At 45.0% G+C, this 16,880-nt stretch overlaps 1 protein-coding gene, 1 long non-coding RNA gene, 1 other non-coding gene and 1 pseudogene across 3 annotated transcripts; 3 read left to right on the top strand and 1 right to left on the bottom strand.

The window, feature by feature from the left end:
• Nucleotides 1-206: 206 nt before the first annotated feature.
• LOC100283425 (uncharacterized) lies at nt 207-3,805 on the bottom strand. Its single transcript, NM_001366674.1, has 2 exons — nt 3,309-3,805; nt 207-421 (listed from the first exon to the last, which is right to left on the bottom strand). Exon 1 carries the CDS (start codon nt 3,664-3,666, stop codon nt 3,340-3,342), a length of 327 nt encoding a protein of 108 aa, NP_001353603.1. The 5' UTR covers nt 3,667-3,805; the 3' UTR covers nt 207-421; nt 3,309-3,339.
• Nucleotides 3,806-9,989: 6,184 nt separating this feature from the next.
• On the top strand, nt 9,990-12,679 carry LOC103644398 (uncharacterized; annotated as a pseudogene).
• Nucleotides 12,680-12,900: 221 nt separating this feature from the next.
• LOC103631480 (uncharacterized) lies at nt 12,901-15,054 on the top strand. Its single transcript, XR_555287.3, has 5 exons — nt 12,901-13,284; nt 13,586-13,672; nt 13,771-13,832; nt 13,912-14,738; nt 14,852-15,054. It is a non-coding gene; the product is annotated as an uncharacterized lncRNA (long non-coding RNA).
• Nucleotides 14,265-14,362, top strand: LOC111590767 (small nucleolar RNA snoR31). Its single transcript, XR_004855804.1, has one exon. It is a non-coding gene; the product is annotated as a small nucleolar RNA snoR31 (small nucleolar RNA).
• Nucleotides 15,055-16,880: the final 1,826 nt, after the last annotated feature.

Genomic DNA, 16,880 nt, shown 5'->3' on the forward strand with positions numbered 1-16,880 from the left:
CCAATGGTCAAACATGCAGATGCAGGCTACACACCACACTTGCAGAATGTCAGACCAAGGGGCACAACAACATTAATATATCGCAATGTAAACATGCACGAATTAATCGCTGCAATTGCCATGCCTGCCGCAGTAGTTGGCTTGAGGCAGCAACACAAGCCACAAGGTGAACAAGTTTTCAAAACTTCAAAAAAGTCATCCAGTCATCGGTAATAGGACAAGTACCTTTCCTTATTCCATCATCAAATTGAAACCTGAAGATAGCCATCAGGCAGGGAGATAGAGAGAGAGGGGAAGGGAAAAAGAAGACAACAGTTAACTTTATGCCAAATTCAAACGCGTATCTCTGTTCACACAACAAACATTGAGGATCCTTGCACGGCGCAACGCCTCTGGACGCTGCTATAGCCAACAGGCAGACCTGCGTCCAAAACCAAAACGAGTCCAGCTGGTTAGTAGGGCCCTGAACAACAGGCAGGTGCTACACAAGAAAAAAAAAGTGAAATCAACATGAGTTTCCAGACAGCCACTACTGCAGCAGCAGGGAAACAAAGACATAGCAAACTTGTCCCACAGCCACAGGTAACAAAGACATAGCAAATTTGTCCCACGGCCACAGGTAACATGGCATAACAGTGTTGTGTTTCCAACGCTGCTTCAGGCCAAAACAAATAATGCATAGAATAACCAACCCAGACACCTAATAGGATGATGAGGAGATTTTTATTCCCAGAATCATCTGACATGGCCCTATGGGCTAAGCGTCAAAGGTGGTGATGCATTCACATGGGAGACAAGCAAACCAGAGGGTCCATATCATCAAAGCCATGGCGACCATGGTTTCAGTTTCCAAAACAAAACAAAAGCTTCCATGCCAACTCAATTTGCAGCTCAAAACCAAGAGATCGACCCTCATCTACGATGCACATCAATACCATTATTCCTAACCCAGACTAGGGTGTGGGAGCAGCCTAAAGGTGCATAACAGCTTCATCATACAGAGCCACCAAAAAAATGTAGTTGTCAAGTTTCATTGGGGGGTGGGAGGGGGGCATAACATAACTCTGAAGATGAACTTCATAGAATATACGTGTTGGGAGTCCCTCCGAGGTATTGACCAAACACAAATGGACATTGGCAAGCCAAAAGAGACTAGGTATAGATGCACTATTGCCATTATTATTATGTCGTTTGTGTTCATGTTGTCGGTTGTCATGGCATGCAAATGGAATTATCAGACAAGACTGCAGAAAAGCTAACAAGACGTGTTTTACAGTGGGAAGGTTGTGACCATATGATCCAGATCCGATACAAAAGATTCCTTAAACATCACATCCGATGTGTTTCAATCTATCATGCATTAGATGCGCACAGAGTAAAACTGACAGGCTGACAGCAGCTATTGTTCACAAAAGAGAGTTCCTATTCCATGTCCCTGGTTTCCATACGATTGCTAATGACCAGGCCAGTTACTAACATCACGCTGAGCTTGTATCCAGCCATAAGCAACACAAGGAAAGCTAATATAGTAAATAAATAGAACTAAGAATTATGTGTGGCAAATGGAAATAAAAATTTACCAGCACTTGTCCGCTTAACAGGGCCATATTATGCTAGTAACTGCAAACCCCATTGTAAAGTTCAACCTGTGGTTATCCTTTTTATGGAAATATCAGTGATTGAATACAATGCCCAAAAGCTTAAAAGTAAAATCTCAATATCCACTAAAGGGTACCGTTTTCAATGCCATTAAGGGGTTCCCCATTCTGCTGCTAGAGGAACGATTGCCGATAGTCAAGGCAAGCCCAATGGGCAACAGATGAACCCCCTAGGGTAATTAATTTATGTTGCTTATATAGGAAGAGTGGATGCAGTATGCCAGTATAATGTATACAAGCATCACTTTGGTATTGCATTATCCTGCTATGAAATGAACTCACAAGAACCAGCAAAACTTATGCAACAGTCATGCAGAGAGATGCTCTACTGCACTTAACCAGATTAAATTGGAAGAACAGGGGGTTTGTCACAAAGTATTTAAGATCAAATGATATAAAGTACAAGCAGTGTATTGAAGAGCTCATCTCAAAAGGACTGGAAAGCCTCTAACAATGAAGCTAAAAGGACTGCATTTGTTTCTTCATGTGGCATCCCCCTGAAGACGAGTATATTACCACCACCCACCAAAAGACCTAACGTTCTTGAAAGTATTGCAAAAGTGCTAAGTGGAGGTACAATAAAAAAATGTGATATGAATTGGCAACTCCATTTAATTTAATCGACATGACACCTCAATGTGTTATAAAATGAAACTTGGGCAAGTTCCTTCAAATTCAATATTGCTTGCAGCAACCTATAGATATAGTTGAGAAATATTCTGCTTATTGGCATAGGTAAGCTATGACATGTTTATCATACATGTTTTAATTAGATTTGATGCTTCACTGCAACGATGTGTTTGGAATGGCAGCCTGCGTAGCTAAACTAACCTGCTGCCTATGTACATTATCTGCTTTAATTGCACAAAGCTTCAGATTTAAAAATTGGTCCAACAAACAAAAATCTAGGCCTTGTCTAAATCACTTCCAATGACTTGAGAAGCTACAAGCCAGAATAGAGTTCCAGTCCTAATATCACCAAACAGTAATCTAGAATCTGTAACCAACTTCAGGTAGTTTGGAAGCCCCAAATTCAGGTCGCAGGGAAGATATGATGAATTTCCATTAAGCTTCCTACCAGCTAGACTGATTTCTAAACATTTTAGCACTGTTGTGTATTCATGATACATGAACATCACAACTCAATATATGAACATATGACAGCATAATGGTTGGAACTGCAGCAAGCACTGGGCAGCAAAAAAAGAGAGAGAGATCTGGACTGATCTCAAATGTCCATGTATCCCAGTGGCTTGATTTCACGTTTTAACTTCGTCATATTTGCAGCAAGCTTGAATTATGCTACCAAGAATCAAGAGTCACGTTTCTGTTTTCACCCTACCTAAATTAGCTCTGCAAGTGCTACACGGCTACAGCAGCTCCTGAAAACCCTAACCATTCAGTCAGCAGCTTAGTCTGAAATGTCTACAAATTAACCTAATAATATCCACGCCAACGCTGACGGGCCACCCGCCCAATGCTGCTTCCCCTGACAAAAGGGCGCACGATTCGCCACTCATGCAATCGGAATCCCTAAGTACCCGAGACAACATGTGGCCTTCACATCCAAATCACAAACTCAAGCCACAGCAGCCGAGCTAAATCCCGGAAAGAAGAGATTCGAAACGGCGTGACGGGGTCAGAGCTCACCTAAATCAAGCGGATCGGTCTGGGACCCGTATCAGGCGAGCTTGGCGGTGGCCGGGATGAGGCCAATGGAGGCGCCGCCCTTGACCTTGGTCTCCTGCGCCTCGCGGATCTTCTGCATCTGGAGCATCCGCTCCATGACGAGCTCGTACTGGCACTTCTCGTAGGCGTGGCGCTCGGGCTCGCACTTCCAGGGGAGGTAGAACTCGGCGACGCGGCACTTGTTGAGCGGGATGAGGAGGTGCGCGCACTGATCGCGGTAGGCGAGCGGCACCCGGGCCTCCGCCATCTCCGCCTGCGTCGCGATCTGGGGCTTCGAGGAGCCCAGCTCCACGCCGGCCGCCGCTGCCGCCGCCTCCATCTCAGTCGCTCTCTCGCCGGCGAGCTCGTCCGTCGATGAACGCGGGTTTGGTGTGGCTTGTGGTCTCGTGGATGGGAGAGTGGGTATGGGCTGAATTTGGGCCTGTAGTGGCTTCTAGCCCTTGATTGTGTCCTGAAACGGCGGAGACGCATCGAACGGGTTTTGTTCCGGCCGGGCCGCCGGGGACCTTAGGATCGAAAAAAAAAACTCGAGGCTCAAGAGTCGGCTCGGGCTTATTCAATCTCGGCTCATGAATCTCTTTAGTCCGAGTCAATTTTAACTGAGTCTGGATCGGCTCGTGAGCTGATATAGTAATATAGTATTTTAAGAGGAGAATTAGGTGTCTAGTTCCTTTTTTATCAAGGGCTCCATTTTTTGTTTTTGTTTTTGTTGTTTTTCATGTAGATTTTAGTCTTTCTTTCTTCATTCTTGTATTATATATGTATCTCATGTAGCATTTTGACCTTCACTTGTGTATATGCTAGAATGTGACTATGATCCTAGTAGTATGTTCTTTGTATACATGATGATGCTTTGGCATGCTTAGGCTCTGTTTGCTTATATTGATACAATATTGTTGAGCTAAGCTTCTTTTCATAATTGTGAACTTGACTATTACTTGTTGAATCCAAAACATGCTCCCCATTGAGATTGGCACCTAGCATGTATAGGATGTGTTTGAAATTCTTTGTATTGTCACTAGTATGCTAGGTGGCTATGCCTCATGTTTTGAGTTATTCATTGGCTTGATTCATTAAATCTGTGCTTAAAGCAAAATCAAGGTAAGTGAAAAAATCAAAAAGATCGAGATGAGTTTGAATTTGTCACCACATCATTGTATCGAGATTGCTTCTATTTCCACTTTTGGATGAACTCGAGTAGGTGGTGGATGATCAAAACCGGTGTCTTTACCTTCTGATTGCTTTGTTGCATAGGCTACACCCGGTTGAAAAGTTAGACAATGACAATGCTTACAACCTCTCGCACTCACATGCTTTTCATCGAAATTTGTAATCCGCTGTAAAATCTGATAAATCTTGAGAATTTAAACTGGTATCTATTTCAGATATATTTCTAGCATGATGAGTGACAATCGTTTAGGGTAGTTCATCTAGTTTATCTTGACTGACACTTAGTTGATTTCCTGCTTACTATATGCCTAGTGTTGTCTTTAGTGGTGTTGGGGGTAGATATCCTCGGGTCCTCACGAACACAGAAACATGTCACGGGCCGTCTGATGGGCCTCCTGATGGTCCACCTTGCAGGATGGGTCATCGGGCCACAACCAGGTTAGGCAAGCTCGATCCAAGAAGACGAAGACTAAACATCCGGGTTATGCGTAGGCAGAAGAGCTAATATCTCGACTGAAGAAGTTGCACACAGCCGAAGGGCTAAACACTCGGCGTCAACTCGGCTAAGGAAGTGATCAAACTCCGGATAAGCAGAACTACAGGCCGCGATAAAAGAGGAGATAGGTAGAATATATAGTGATCACAACTTGTAAGGAATAACCCTCTGGTCACTTATATAAGGCCGAGAGAGTACCCCTACCAAAACATCTCATCTCATCATACACCAGCCCTCATCAACCACACCTTAGCACCACAACAGCACATATGTAATCTATATACTCCAAAGCAACTCCAATACACAGCCTCAATAGGAAGTAGGGTGTTACGCATTCTAGCGGCCCGGACATATATCTTTACTACTCCTTAAGACCCTACCGTAGGCGTCCACAGTGATTTTGGTGCACGGTTCTGCCAAAGTTCGCGCCGCGGATCCCCACCCACTTCCCCTCTACTCCACAGCGCCCCCGCTCCCGCACATCGTCCCGCCGCGTCGTCCCGCCGCGGAAATCTCGTCCGCCCACACGATCCATCCCGTTGTCACCCCCCTGCTCGCACGTAGGCCCGCCTCTCCCTACCGCGATCTCATCGCGCCGCCCCGTTATCCCGCCGTGAAAATCTCACCAGCCCACGAGATCCACCCCACCGTCCCGCCCCCGCCCCCCTCGCTCGCACGTGGGCCCGCCTCTCCCCGCCGCGATCTCCACTCGCCTCCCCTCCTCGCCGCAGTCTCCTCTCCTCGGCAAGCACCCGCCCTCGCCCTCCCCCTGGCGCGGCGATGCAATCCGCATCAAGGCGCTCCCCCTCGGCAATCTCGCATCGCGGTGCCCCCTCCATCCTCGCGTGTGCCCCGCTCTCCTTCACGAAGCCCCGCTCCCTGCAGTCCCCTTCCATCGGCGACACCATCCTCGCCGGCAAATCGCGCCTCGCGATGCAATCCCCCATGGATCCGATCGGACCCGTTGCCGTCCCGGTGATCCCTGAAGCGTCGGCCGCCTGCCTCCCCACCCCCACCTGCCACCTCGTGTTGCCAGCAGAGATGTCGCGCGACCCCCCGTGATCCTGCCCCATTCCCCATCCTCGGCCCCTCCTCACGCCCCATCATCCGAAGTTTACAACGTCGCCAGAGACTATGCCTTCCTACTTGAAAGTCGCCTAGAGGGGGGGGTGAATAGGCAAATCTGAAATTTACAAACTTAAAGCACAACTACAAGCCGGTGTTAGCGTTAGAAACAAAGTCGAGTCCGAAAGAGAGGGAGAAAAACAAATCACAAGCAAATAAGGCGGATGACACGGTGATTTGTTTTACCGAGGTTCGGTTCTTGCAAACCTACTCCCCGTTGAGGTGGTCACAAAGACCAGGTCTCTTTCAACCCTTTCCCTCTCTCAAACGGTTACTTAGACCGAGTGAGCTTCCTTCCTTGATTTCTCGGGTCACTTAGACCCCGCAAGGACCACCACACAATTGGTGTCTCTTGCTTCGCCTACAAGGCTTTGAGAGTAAGAACGAGAGAAAGAAGAAAGCCAACCAAGCAACAAGAACAACAAAAGAACACAAGTCGATCTTCTCACAAGTCCTAAAAACTAGAGTTGAATTGTGGAGTTTGATTTGACCGGAGGCTTTGATTTGTGTCTTGGAGTGTTGTGTATTGCTCTTGTATTGAATGAGGAGTAGTGAATGCTTGGGTGCCTTGAAGTGTGGTGGTTGGGGGGTATTTATAGCCCCAACCACCAAAGTGGTCGTTGGGGAAGGCTTCTGTCGACGGGCGCACCGGACAGTCCGGTGCGCCACTGGACACTGTCCGGTACGCCAGCCACGTCACCCAACCGTTAGGGTTCGACCGTTGGAGCTCTGACAAGTGGGGCCATCGGACAGTCCGGTGGTGCACCGAACAGTCACTGTTCACTGTCTGGTGTGTCATCTGCGCCTGCTCTGACTTCTGCGCGCGCAGTCCGCGCACTGTAGATCATTGTTCACCTTTTGCAGACGACCGTTGGCGCTGTAGCCGTTACTCTGCTTGGCACACCGGACAGTCCGGTGAATTATAGCGGAGAGCCATTTTAAGAAACCTAAAGCTTAGCAGTTGGAGGGGATTCTCCCTGGTGCACCGGACACTGTCCGGTGGCACATCGGACAGTCCGGTGCGTCAGACCAGGGCAGCCTTCGGTTTTTTTTTGCTCCTTTGATTTGAACCCTTTCTTTTATATTTGTATTGGTCTATTGTGAACCTTTGGCACCTGTAGAACTTATAATCTAGAGCAAACTAGTTAGTCCAATTATTTGTGTTGGGCAATTCAACCACCAAAATTATTTAGGAAAAGGTGTGAGCCTATTTCCCTTTCACTACTCGCCTACCTCGATAGGTTGTAGATCCTCTCCACCACTAGCTCTGTATAGCCTAGTCCACGTTCGTGGATCTCTCTTCTTTCTTCCACATTTTTTCTTGGAGCCGATGGCGGCGAGAGCACCGAGATCTTAGCTGTGAAAAGACCGTCCCGTCCTCGACGTCATGAGTTATTTGTTTTCTCATGTTTGGACGAAGATCGAGGAGCATGTGAGCACCAAGACGACGGTCCAGGTATCGAATATTAGTTGCTGGTCAGATGTGTGTGTATGCGTTCATACATGTTTTTTCCAAGAACTGAAACTCAGCTCTGAACACGACACAATGTGTGCCGCAGATACGGAGCCATGCCCAAAAGTACTTCCTCAAGGTCCAGAAGCTCGGGCTGGTTGCTGGGCCGCCGCCGATGTACCCGAGGCGCCACTTCGCCACGCAGCAGCAGCAGAGCTCAGTGGCCGGTAGCAGTGTGGCCGCCATACCAGGTCTTGCTGAGTCTAATGCCATTGCTCATCACGGTTCCGTTGGCTGGAGCAGCTCTGGTGTCATATTTTTTTCGTTGTCCACTCTGAATTTTTCTAGAAATCAGAGCCGTGTTTCTCAACACGCTGTTTCTGAACATTTTAATTTTCCAGGGATGCAAGGGCCATGTAGTAAGCAGATTTGTGGAACATTTGTGCAACACAACTACATAGGCATTGTTGGTGATTTGTTCAGTTCATGCCCACAGATTCATATTTCTATTCTCTTATTTTATCTACTACTCTATAAGCACTATCAATAATAGAAGATGTCATAAGCAAATGTATTTTTCCGTTGGGTTTTTACACTTCCACTAATCATGGGGTTTGCATATGCCATTTTATTTGGAAGCGCTGCTCTTCTATCTCCATTGTCATACTGCCTCTGCCTTTACAAGATAATAGTAAGAAATGTAGTGGTCGTACAACTAGGATCAATTTAATTAAATGAGGGAAGAATTATTTCCAAAATATTAGATTGTAAAGACCTATTTAAGTGTAGAGCAGCGCAGGGCACCTGTATTAGGAAAAAGTATGCTAAACCAATTAAAAATATTAACAAGTTAATATGCAGCCTTGCCTTTTTGTCATGGGTGTATTTAGGGCATACACCAGCTAGTAACTTGTCATTTTGGAATTACAATCAAGGATACAATTCCTCATGACTGGAGTGTCCGTTTTCTTCCCTTGTATGTAAATGGGGCTGTGAAAAGTCGAGTAGTTAATATCTCCGTGGACTTTGCAATCCCTGTAAAATTAGGTGTCCCATCAGTCCCTGTCCCACCTCCCATTGTAGCCTGTAAAATGGAATTGAGGATCATGTTATATTCTTTTAAAGCAGGTGTTTTTTTCCATTTTCATCTATGCAATTTATGATCAAAATTTGTTGGGCATTATGAAATACATTATCAATTAAGATAAATTGTAATGTTATGTCTTTCCTTGTTCAAGGCTATGCCATAATATTTTAGATACGTTGTTTTCCTTGGGGGGATGGTTGTAGTTTGTGTTGTCATAATTGTACAAAAAAGGTTGGACATTGATAGTCTGAAACTCTAAATTTATATGCTTTTAAGTCAATACATGTGCTGCTTTTATACAATATTGCATGCTTTCGATGGTAATATAAAATTATAGCAGAAGCATCCACTCTCGACCTGCAATAGTTAGTTGTGTGGTGTTTTCCTAACATACTTAATTTATGCAGCTTCATATTTATATCTTTACATCTTTAGGATCATAGAACATCGTTGCGTAAGTCAATCTTTATATCTTCTAATATAGCTAGATGCAAACATATTTTCCCAAAAGGCCTACATCACGAGATATTGGCTGATTCTTTGGAAGAGCAAGGTAAATATGAATAGCCTACAGAAACCATCCGAGGTGTGAGCCAGAAAACAAATAACTAGAACAACTGCAAGCAGACGCTTGCCCAAACTTTTAAAGGGGGTATAACATCCGCCCCTCCCCGAGTGGGGAAGGACTGCATTAGGGACACTCCATCCCTCGAAGGTGTGAATGTTGTGACTAATCAAGGATGCACAACCCAAAGATCGATGCGAACAACGCCCATCAAGCAAAGCCACCAAGGGAAGATACTCTACCTCGGGGCCGTCTAATGTCGGGGGAAGATCCTAGGCCTCTGGGGCCCATGAGTCAGTAGGAAGACAAGGCAAAGGTCCGCCCCAAAAGGACTCACCCTCACATAGTTTATTTATTACCTAAAATATATAATATAAGATTATGAAATATCTATACTACCTATTAAGGCTCTAAGGGGTAGGTTGCCTCCCCTGGTTCTGCCTTCGGTGAATCTGCATCGTCCGCTCGCTTCCGTAAATCTACATCGTCCGCCCGCCCATGCCCACGTTCGTCCCCCCGCCTCCCCCACCCCGCGTGAGCCACTCCCTCTGCTCCCTGACGATGGCGTCGTGACTGCAGCCGCCCGTGTACTCCGTGATGCACCCTTGCAACCACCGCCCCGCGTCCAGATCGCGTCGCCCCACAGCACCCAGAAACAACCACCTTAGCGTCTATAGACCATAGCCCAAACCCTAGAGCACCCGCGCCAACGGCAACTAGCAGATCTCGCGGCGCTAATCGAGGGCATGGGCCATGCCGTCACCGACGATAAGGTGTCATGCATGATGGAGGAGGTCGACGCCGACGACGAAGGCTGCATCAACCTGCCCGTGTTCGCCGCGCTCATGGAGTTTGCGTCCGCTGCCGCCGCCGTCGAGGATGACGTGGACCACGCCTTCATGGTCTTCTACACCGACGACAACGACCTCATCACGCTCGCCGAGCTCGCGTGTGTCCTGCGTAGCCTTGGGGGAGCCTGCCACCATCGCCTAGATCTTACGCCCAGCACCACTCCTCTTGGTACGGAACCGTGTAATTTTGTAATGCCTGCCATCTCCTGGGTTCTTGCATCTAACATGGTCTTGGGCATGTTTGGTTAGGGTTCTTGGTGATTTGTGTAGTTGTGCTTGGTGTGCGATTCTTTAATGATGATGCATTCTTGCCTGTTCTTGGTGGGTAAAAATGTTGGCATTTCACCTTGTTTAATTGCTTCTTAGTTCATGCAGTCTCGATGTAAATGTGGTGTGGTTTAGTTTAGGGAGATCTTCACTAATCACTACATAGTGCAGCAGTGGGCTGTTAATTTGATATGCACTTCCATGGTTCAGAGGGTTGCAGTGTTAGTTGTCGCAAATGCCTGCAAAAAGGTCTCAGAGTGTCACTAATTCATCTGTAAAAATGGATGTTAATGAAATGAGGTAATGTTTTTTCTGCTTCTCAGAGTGTCACTAATTCATCTGTAAAAGATGTCAAGAATTAAAATGGATGAATTCTAGCTATGCAGGTGATTTTTTAGAGTTCTTGCATCTCCTCGGGTGTGGTTTATCTCGGTTGTGTATCCACAGATGTTGTTTACACCAATTCCTGTACAAAATATGGGTGAACATGTTTTTATTTAAGAAGTAACAATAAAGCACCCACGTTTCATTTAAGAAGTGAAGCTAATGAAGGAGCTTCAGTTCTTGCCATGCTACTTTCATGTTAGCTATTACATTGATGTGTCATTTTTTATATTTTTCCTTTTGTTCCTTGAAAGAGAGTTCTTTGACGTTTTTAGCAAGCAATTGTTCATTCCACATTACTTTTAAAGCTTATCTTCTATGTAGGTTGATTATGTAGAAGGGCCTGCGCCACATACAAGGTTTGTTCTGAAGAGAGCTCTAGAATTTGGATATGATGTTGTTGTAGTTGTAAATAAACAAGATCGATAGACCTACTGCATGAACTGAGTGTGTGGTAATTCAACATTTGAGCTATTTATTGATTTTAGATGCAACTGACGTACACGTAAACAGTTACAACTATCCTATTGTTCATCTAATTTGTTTTCAGTTTATCAATACACAGCTTATCCTAATCCTTATGTTCATGTTCTATTTCAGCATGCCAATGTGATTTCCAAATAGTCTATTCAAGTGGAATTAAAGGAAAGGTCAGTCTATCTCCAGACAATTTAGCTGATGATCTAGGGCCACTTTTTGAGACAATTCTTAGATGCATACCAGAGCCACGTGTTGAGAAAGATAGTGTCCTACAAATGATTGTGAGTTACAATTTTTATTGTTTTCATTCTTTATTTCTGGTGCATAAACATTGCAGTGCGCTGCATTGACAGACCAGGAGTTTTCCCAAAAGAAATGGCTATAGTTCAAAGGGAACGTGCAAAAGGTTTCTATGCACTTGGATCATTTCTAGCATCTTGTTTAATTGATGCTTTGAACATAGATAGCCTGAGATACAACACTTTGATCAACTGATTTTGTAGTGACTTCTAGCAGCAGGTGTGGCAATTGTGCTGATATGTAATCAAATGGTTAAGTAGAAATAGTCATTTACATCTATTTTTAGTGATGCTAACAAAAGTAGAGAATACCAATTAATGTTTTTGCATATCAATATATTTTAACATATTAATTCCGTAGCAACGCACGGGCCGCCCGACCGCTTCATGCCCCTGGCCGACCGGATCCGGGACCTCGGGGTCGGCGTCGCGTTCCCGCGGATCAACCTCGATGGCCTCGTGCCGCCGGCGCCGACTAAGCGGGAGCCGAACGTGGCGCTGCCCGCGGCGAGCCTCACGGCGGAGGAGGCGCGCAAGGTGCTGCGAGCCACGCAGATGGAGGCGGCGCGCACGGATTCGGGAGTCCGACGCCGGCGCCGTGCCGTACGCCGACTTCCTGCGCCTCTGTTGCGACGCCGCCGGCCCGGATGCGGGCCCCTCCGTCGCGCGCGCGCTCGACGAGTCCGGATCCGTCATCGTGCTCGAAAAAACCGTCTTCCTCAGGCCCGACATGGTACGATTCTCGCCCCCCTCCTTATCTATATACTACTGCTCATTTCAAATCCATCCATCAGCTTAATGTTGTTTGATCCCTCTACAAATTTCCCCCTTGTCTAGCTTTTGCTTTTGTTTTTGCAGTTATGATCTCTTAAAAGAGAAAAAAGACACGTTGGTTTCTTTACTTCTCTCTTGTGTGCTAATAATTTCTTTCCGGGCGACCGGGTAGAGATTTCATTTGGAAACCACAGAGATCTGATGAGACTTTCCGCATGTTTTTTTTCTATGTTTCCCAACAGGAAAAGATTCAAAGAAAGGGCGCTGTTCTAAAACGATAATAAGAGATGTTGCCACCCAAAGTTTGGGCAATTTTACTCCGCTCCAAGATGGGAGTTTTTCTTCTCTCAAAACCAGGAGATAAAAACCTTAATTTTAACTCCCATGTCCAAATCTGAGAGGATACAAGAATCTGAATCTGACTCCGATGAATGAACATGAGAATTCACCTGACCCTCTTCTAGATACCATTAATTTCGAAATAAAGAAGTTAGTATTTCATTTGGTAAATATATATTGGTAAAGTGTCGTAGTATTTCAATAAACGATTTACAGATGTAGCCCCATCACATGCCAGTGGTGGAGGGTCGAATTGATGAAACCTGTCAACTTATATAAAATCTTTACTACTATTAAGGCTGTAAGGGGTAGGTTGCCTCCCCTGGTTCTGCCTTCGGTGAATCTGCACCGTCCGCTCGCTTCCGTATATCTACACCGTCTGCCTGCCCACTTTTTTATAACTTGAGGATTTATGCTGGGATTATGTGAGATGTGATCGACCTGTTTTGGGAAATATTTGTGCAGGTAGAGCAGATTTGGAAGGTTGCAGGGAGTGAAGTGTGTGATTGCAGGGAGGAACCTTTACATGAGGTTCAGCTGCAGCACAGGCGATGCCATGGGGATGAACATGGTCTCCAAAGGTGTACAGAACATGCTGGACTACCTCCAGGCTGACTTCCCTGATATGGATGTCATCAGCATATCAGGTTTCCCCATGTTATAAATTCTTAAACTCCGTTTGTGAATTTGACCTGCTTTGTTGTGCATCTGACTGTTTCTATTTGAGATCAACATATTCTAATTAAGAACCAGATAAAAATTCTCACCGATTACACTACGACCTAGCAATATATGTGAAATACAATATCTTACATGGAAAGAAATATAGTTTATGATGAAAAATATTCTTTATATTAGTTATTACGTTTCGGTACAAGATGATATATGAGTGAATGGCCTCTCTACTTCAGCGGATTATTTTACTGCTAGCTTTTGTTTATCACACAGACGCAGTTAATGCTTAATCCTCAGAGCTACATATAACCAAGTGGTGCTTACCTGGATTTGAGGACCTCTGATGCTTGTTTGTCTCAAGTGAGCCTTTTGAGTCTTCATGTTTCGTTGAAGAACATCATTACATGCACTATCCATTTGGCAAAATTAATAGAAATTTGTGTTCTTCTCTCTTCCAGGAGTGCTGGTCGGTTCCTGTTGGCTATAAGATATTCAGATAGTGTATGCCTGTCCAACTGAAGTAGGCGTCCACAAAGAAGAAATACAAATTGCTATTAATTTGTTTTGTTGTTTTTCCCTGATCCGTAATTTGATTTTAGATGCAGTACTCGCGATCCAACCTATTTGGGATGCAGTACTCGCGCAAGCGCTACTTCGTGCTCGAGGACGCCGCGCTCCGCTGCTTCAAGTCTGCGCCGTCCTCCAAGGGCGAGGTACCCTATTGCCACCACTGAATAACTACAGGCCCCCTCCAATCATGTTTCGTTGTTTTTCCCTGATCCGTAATTTGATTTTAGTTGTCTTTTGTGCTTCAAGTCTGCGCCGTCCTCCAAGGGCGAGGTACCCTATTGCCACCACTGAATAACTACAGGCCCCCTCCAATCTTGTTTCGTTGTTTTTCCCTGATCCGTAATTTGATTTTAGTTGTTTTTTGTGCTCCGTGATTTGATTTTGGATAGTGAAGATAAACTGATGCATAATCCAGCACTTGATCCGAGGCCAGCTTCTGTCGAGCGACTGATGCGAAGACATCTCTGTATCTGAGTCCTTAACATCCTGTAATGGTTTTGACCATTGTTTTCTATTCTTGTGCTATTGAATTGCATCTCTATATTTTTCTTTGTAGTATCTGATGGCGAAACCTCGAAACAATCTTAGAACACATTTCGACACATTGCTAGCAGCACTTTGAGTGATAAGTATATTATTTTCTAATGATGCTGCAATTATGATTCAATTCTACAAGGTGTGATGGCAGCTGAGCTATGTTTCTTCAACTAACCAAAAGTACACTCGTGGAAATGAAAATGTGTTTGATGCCTTTTTTTGCAGCGCTACGCGCTGCGCAGGTGGATTCTTTCATGGTGTTCGCAGTCTAAGTTTCGGGGTTGACCTTCAAGAAATAAGGCTGATGGGTGTACTGCAGGTATATGTAATGCGTGTTTCTGTTATGAGCTATGTATTTTGTCCATGGACAAGATAAAACTGGTGTTTGGTAAGTATGTATGTAAAACTGATGCCTCGCATTCTTGATTGCAGAGAATTGCAATAACTTATCTACTGACCGCCCTCTGTGAGATTTGGATCCGAGGAGATGAAGATGTAGACTATGGATACGATTTGCTCAAGCGATACCGCTACTAGCTGTGAGTTTAGTTAGACCAAAAGTACTCCCCTTTCTGCACTATGGGAAGGATCACGAGCCTAGGCTACTAACGACAAGCAGGCCTTCACCGCTGCGCCGCCGGCCGCCAAGTAAGACCCCGCTTTGATATTCGCCGCAGGCACGCCTTACCGTTTCTGCCCAGAGTTGGACTTGTACGTCATTGAGGGCTGAGCTGACTGATGCGGTGATGTTGATTTGTGCAGAGCGCAGGTGGTGGGATGGCCACCCGTGCAGAACTACCGAAAGAACACCCTCACTGTGAGCTCCTCCAGGAGAAAGGCACCGGCAGAGGACGCCGCGTCCACAGCTCAGACCATGTACGTGAAGGTCAGCATGGACGACGCGCCCTACCTCAAGATGGTGGACATCAAGATGTACTCCAGCTACGAGGACCTCTCCATGGCGCTTGAGAAGATGTTCAACTGCTTCATCACTGGTGAGTACTGTTCGGTTCTATGCTTCTGTCTAATGCATTTCCCTCTTGTAAGTACTGCGTCGTCCAATGACATTTCTGCCAGAGAATTGTCAAGCTACAGGTAATTCTAACAAGTAATATTAATGATTTTTATGGAACTTTATATTTGTGGCTTATATATTTCCTTGACTATATAGGGTTTGCAACTAACACCACTTAGTTGACCTAAATGTGCATTCATTTTGCATGATTTATTAGCTTATAACGGAAGACTTCTGTTCCACTAACTTGCTTGGATGGTTTTGATGAATCTTTGCTTTCTTCAATAATAGATGATCTCTTCTTTCCTTTTCTTTGAGCGCAATTCATCTATTTGAAATAGCACAATACAATAGCTCAAATGCTACAAACAGCATTCATCAAGCAAGTAAGCTGTTGCTAACCTTTTATCTGGACAATTTGTTGCATGATACATAAGAATCTGGTCTCGTCTTTGGTCTCCCTGTAGTGTGAATACTAAAACTTTATTTCAATACTATATTTGTGGCACTTGTGAACTCTCATTTCTTGCAAGCACTCTTTTTTGTGAAATGCTTATTGATTTGAAGGTGCTTTCAGATCATGTTTCCTTCAACACTACAAGGAACTGGTGAAAAATAAAGTGATATGAATATTACCTGTGGCCTACGGATATGAACATGAAAACTATTTTCTAGCTTTGTGATTGATATTGTCATGTGATTCATCCTCCTAGCAGCACTGGTACCAACCTTTCTATTTTTCGCAGTACACTGGCTTCGTTTCTTTTTGTTGCAAATAATTTCTTAGAAAAGCTTAACTCTTCAAATCCTAGGTTGTTGAGTAGATACATAACATCACAGAAGTTGTACGTAAAGAAAGGTTAGCAGTGATGCTCTTTATGAGAATCTTTGAGGAAGAAAGATGACCCCCTAACACATCAAATCCAAACTTATTTTTGAACTATTATTTATAAGATAATCTCATTTGTTCCAGTTTTACCGAGCAAAACTTCAAACAAGTACGTAAAAGGGACTTTCCTGTTTATAGATGCCACTTTGATAACTGATGCTGTCTCAATATTACTGTGGCCTTCTGGTGCTTCACCATTAGTTTTATTTCCAACCATATGATTGACATTGAAAGGACACCAGCTGGCTTAGCCTTTCGGTGACTCTAAACTGGTGGCTTACCAGGTCATCTCGGCAAACTGGGCGCCCAACAGCTACTACCGCTCCAACATCCAGTACGAGGATTTTGGCTCTGCTGCTGGACAGGCTACTGGCTCTGCTGTTGGACTGGTCATTAGCTCTGCTGCTCGACTGCACACGTTAATTACCAGGATCATTGCTCAACTAGAAGATCTTTCTTCTGAATCTGTATTTTCTATCATTTGCAGCCCGGTAAAGTCTATCGCTTTGAGCAGCACCATTTTAGCCTTGGTGCTGGTTTCAAGAGCTGCTTTTGTT

Source organism: Zea mays, chromosome 1, assembly GCF_902167145.1.
Source record: "Zea mays cultivar B73 chromosome 1, Zm-B73-REFERENCE-NAM-5.0, whole genome shotgun sequence".
Taxonomy (NCBI): Eukaryota; Viridiplantae; Streptophyta; class Magnoliopsida; order Poales; family Poaceae; genus Zea; species Zea mays.